The 4,590-nt window shown below is 40.7% G+C and overlaps 1 protein-coding gene across 1 annotated transcript in view; it reads left to right on the plus strand.

Moving 5' to 3' along the window:
* Positions 1–1,601: 1,601 nt before the first annotated feature.
* The window catches only part of LOC119410011 (myb-like protein X), a gene marked incomplete at its 3' end in the record, with an annotated part of 8,389 nt that continues 5,400 nt past the window's right edge, over positions 1,602–4,590 (plus strand). The window contains 4 exon segments of the mRNA XM_037676918.1: positions 1,602–1,803; positions 1,891–1,922; positions 2,920–3,324; positions 3,605–3,670. Coding sequence (XP_037532846.1) covers positions 1,728–1,803; positions 1,891–1,922; positions 2,920–3,324; positions 3,605–3,670 — 579 coding nt within the window.

Genomic DNA, 4,590 nt, shown 5'->3' on the forward strand with positions numbered 1-4,590 from the left:
CTATACAGACGATCTATCTTAAAAATAATTGTGCAAATTCTTCTCCACTTTCTTTATTTCCAACATCTTGTTGATAACCGTAGAGGCAAAATCCCTCTGCCAGTAAAGCCAAATTCAAACCCCTTCCTTAATCAAATATTTTCTTTTCAATTTTTTAGGCATGGTTAATAGTTATTTTTTTATTCTAGGTACTTTTGAGTTACTGCTAGTTTTGGTTCTATTCCAAAAAGTGCATCATGTCAACTGCAGTGGTTTCTATACTTTTCCTCATAAAAAAAAGGTTAAAGATGATCATCTAATGTAGAGGTGTGCTTGTTTTGGAATTCAACACAACTGCTGCCAATCATAGAAATCACTGGCATCAGAAGCATTTGTAGCAGAGGGACACGCTGTAATCAGTAATGGGGGTGACACGCTGGGGATGGGGAGTTGGGTCTGTGGGACCTCCTCCAGAAAATTCTGAATAAAGTAGATGTCATTTCCTGCATTCTGGTGTATTTTAACAGGTTGTTAAAGATCTATGTTTACCTACATAAGTAAACACTTGATTCAAGAACTATTTTAGAGCTCATCAAGAAGTAGTCTGACCAACAGCTCTCCTTGTGTGAATAGAGCACCCTCCATTTCTCTCAAGCATCCTAGCGTGAACCCCCACATCGAAAACCGCAAGAACTAATGTAGCGCTAAGCTAGCGGCGCACAATACAGAAGCGTTAACTAAGATGCTACAGACGTAGTGCTCCACTTCTCTCTCACATACTACCCCCCCACCCCCGTCAGCAACTGCCAGCACTAACGTGGCGCTAAGCTAGCGTGCAAAGCAGAGGTGTTTTCCCCCTCCTCCCCACATGAACACCCTGCCAAGGCACATGACCTTGGAGAAACACTGCATACAGTGTGAAGTCGTCGTCGGTAACCAGGAAAACCTGGAGTGGATTTTTAGTGGTTTGAGTATTCTATTAATCAAGTGGAATGGATTCATTCACAAAGAAATAGAAACACCGCTGGGTGAACTAATATTTCATGGTAAATGTGGAGGGGATCTGAATGAATATTTTTTAATGTGGGGAGACACATCTCCCCTGGAATCTGGAAGAAATGCTGATTTAAAAAGTTATCAGTGGCCTAATAATTTGTTCCAGGGCTGTATTGTCTTTTAACTGTAGTTAATAGTTTTTCGTTAGGTCACCAGTGTTTCCCTTAGATTACTTGCCTTGGCAGGGCGCTCAGTTCTGTTGGCAGGGCGGGGCGCCCTGCTTGTATAATGGTAGGAGAAACACTGATGACACCGTTCAAAACTTTTTCAACTGGTTTTCTGACTTGCAGCTGAAATGTGGTTAAACTATTTCGCCGTTTCCAAATCCCAAGTTTTAATTTCGAGGTTAATGGAGCGCAGTGTACCTCTTTAACTTGGCCACAGTAACAGACTGATGTGTGAACCTTATGAAGGATTGTCAAGTCCAGCAAGTCCTGGTCCTGAAGTTTATGCTGAATTCAAATGGGTTCTTTGTCCAAATAAAGCCTTGGAATATCTTTAGTTATAGTGGGAAATCATTCAGAATGCAGCCGTCTATTAAAATGATTTTTCTCCCCTCTGAAGATCCTGTCCCTGAAGTAAAAACTGAAAAGTATCCAGCACTAGAACCTGTCAGCAAAATTTCTGCTTCATCGCCTGATGTATCCGTAGCTGCCGAAACAGCAGCACCCAGTCCACAACCGGCCACAGCCATGTTGGATGCTCCTCCTGTTACCATCCCAGCAGTAAAAGTTGAGATGGAAAAGCATCAGCAACAAGAAGAAAAGGGTAAGAAGTCCAAGATATTGAATTTTTCCATGCAGTCATAATTTATAGCTTGTGTATTAAATATTTTTCCCAAAAATTTCTTTGCAGTTTGCGTCCAGATGGAAACTGCCATGGCAACAGTAAGTTTTCACAAACTACTTCTATTATCCATATAATAATAAATAAATTCAAAAGCTAATTTGGTAACGTGTGGCAGCTAAAACGACTACGGTAAAATTAATTTTAATAATAAAGTAATTTAGCAGTAGAAGGCCAAAAAGGAGAGCAACACTCAGATTTATTTATTTATTTTACATCTACAGTACTTTGATCGTGTATCTACAGAACATTCAGATTGATAATGCTCAGATTTAATCTTAATCTTTAAACTTAAAGACTGATATTTAACACACAACCAGACCAACTCTGTTTTTTCGTCCTATAAGTCGCAGTTTTTTGCATAAATTGCATGCCCTGCGACTTATACACTGAAGCGACGTGTTTATGGATTTTTCCCATATTTATAAACCAGTGGCTGAGATATGACCGTTTTCATTCATTCTGACTGAAAATATTGAACACTACCATTTTCAACTACTAGATGGCACTCGAGCAGTATGGCATGCCATTGTGTCATCTAATAGGTAATCGGCTTGCCCTATTAGACTCCCACCTTCGTCCAGCTCACCTGGAGCAACCGTCAAATCAGCTTCATTTAGCTGCGCCACCCCGGCGAAATGCAGCTGATTTGACTATTAAAGTGTATTTATTAAGAAAAAGTTCAACTGAGACACACCTTTACTATAATGTCGAGCAAACAAGTAATTATTTTTAAGTGTTAATCTTGTCAAATTCTTGTTGAGTCCTCTCGTTAACGCTCCTGCGGCCCCATTTGGCAGCCAATCGATTGTTGGCACAACACCAGCTTTTCAGCGGTGACGCATAATAGATGCGACTTAAATGGCGAAGCGACGTATTTATGGATTTTTCCACTTTCTTAGACATATTTGGACTGATGCGACTTACAGGGCGGAGCGACATTTACGGTGAAAAATCCGGTAGTTTTTATTCCCGTTTTCTGTGGCTTTTTGTTAGTTTGTGCACTTTAAACTTAGTTTTTCTGTTTTTTGTTCGCAGCCTCCTGAACTTAAAGGACAACCTGCTTTGCAAGACAGACCTCCTGTTTGTCCAGTACCAACAACCACAGCTGGATCTGCCTTTTCTGATTCTATGGAAGTGGCGTCAGCTGACACAGATGTGAATGAGACCGAGAAGCTTAAAACCGAGGTCGCTGCAGACGTGACCGCTTCTCCTGAGGGAAGTGAAAACGTGAAGGAAGAGCCGTCACCATCTGTTACGTCCGCAGATAAACAAACCATCCCCGCTGCGTCCGCTGCCACCAGTTCAGTCGCAGCTCCTGCCAAGCTTGAAAACGCCGCAGAATTTCCTCCATTTAACGAAGACATGTTCAAGGCGTTGACGTCGGCACTTAAACAACACAGACTCGCTAAAGAAAGCCGGACAAAAAGCGACGACAAAGAGGTGATCCTCCTCCAAATCTTCAGATTTGTATTTGTACTGTAAAGATGGAGCATTTAAAAAATGACATACTCAGTTTGTATTTTGTGGTAATGTTGGACAGAATCTTCTTAAAACAATTTGTGCAGTAATTATTGATGAAATGTTTAACTTAAAAACTCATGAAGCAGAAATGTGAACTCGTCAGTTTATAAGATTTTGCTGCTATTAAAAGTATCTGACCCTGATACTGATGTAAATGAGCTTTTAAAGTCTAAAGTATTTTTCTTTTATATCCTTTTAGAGTGCCAACATAAGCAAAGCAGCTTGTGTTAAAAGTGCAAAGGAGGAGGACAAACAACACGCAGAGGTAAACAAGTTTTCCTTCAGCCTCTTCCTCAATGTTTTTATTTTACCTAAAACATTTGTTTAAATTAATAAAGTTCATCCAGGCCCGAAAGTTTCCTTTATTTCTCTGCAGTTTTTTCTACTTCAAAACTGTTGATTTAAATGTATTATTATTTAACCTTTATTTGTCACAAGGACTCATTTTCACGAGATTGAATTCAATTCACTTCAGTTTATTTATAAAGCGCCAAATCACAACAAAGTTGTCTCAGGGCACTTTACAGGAACATTCACATAAAAGACAATTAGTAAAGTTCTCTATCTAAGGAATCCAGCAGACAAGATGAATCTTCACTTGGTCTCAGTCGCCCATCCTGAGCAAGCACAGTGGAGACAGTGGAAAGAAAAAACTCATTTTTAACAGGAAGAAACCTCCAGCAGAACCAGGCTCAGGACGAGAGACCATCTGCTTTGACCGGCTGGTTGAGAGGACAGGAAGGAGAGACAGACGAACACAGAATGGTAGGTCCAGATGTAGGTGTAGGTGTAAGTCCAGATGTAGGTCCAGATGTAGGTGTAGGTGTAAGTCCAGATGTAGGTGTAGGTGTAGGCCCAGATGTAGGTCCAGATGTAGGTGTAGGTCCAGATGTAGGTCCAGATGTAGGTGTAGGTGTAAGTCCATATGTAGGTCCAGATGTAGGTGTAGGTGTAAGTCCAGATGTAGGTCCAGATGTAGGTGTAGGTGTAAGTCCAGATGTAGGTGTAGGTGTAAGTCCAGATGTAGGTCCAGATGTAGGTGTAGGTGAACCTGAAAGACACAAAACACGTTAAGGATAAAAAAATAATTACAAATACAAAGCAGATTGAGCAGAGTAAGTAAAGACAGTGGAAAAAAATGTGGTCAGTTTGTCCTCCAGCAGTCTAAGCCTGTAGCAGCAGAAC

The sequence above is a fragment of the Nematolebias whitei genome, chromosome 1, assembly GCF_014905685.2.
Source record: "Nematolebias whitei isolate Nwh7 chromosome 1, NemWhi1, whole genome shotgun sequence".
Classification (NCBI taxonomy): Eukaryota; Metazoa; Chordata; class Actinopteri; order Cyprinodontiformes; family Rivulidae; genus Nematolebias; species Nematolebias whitei.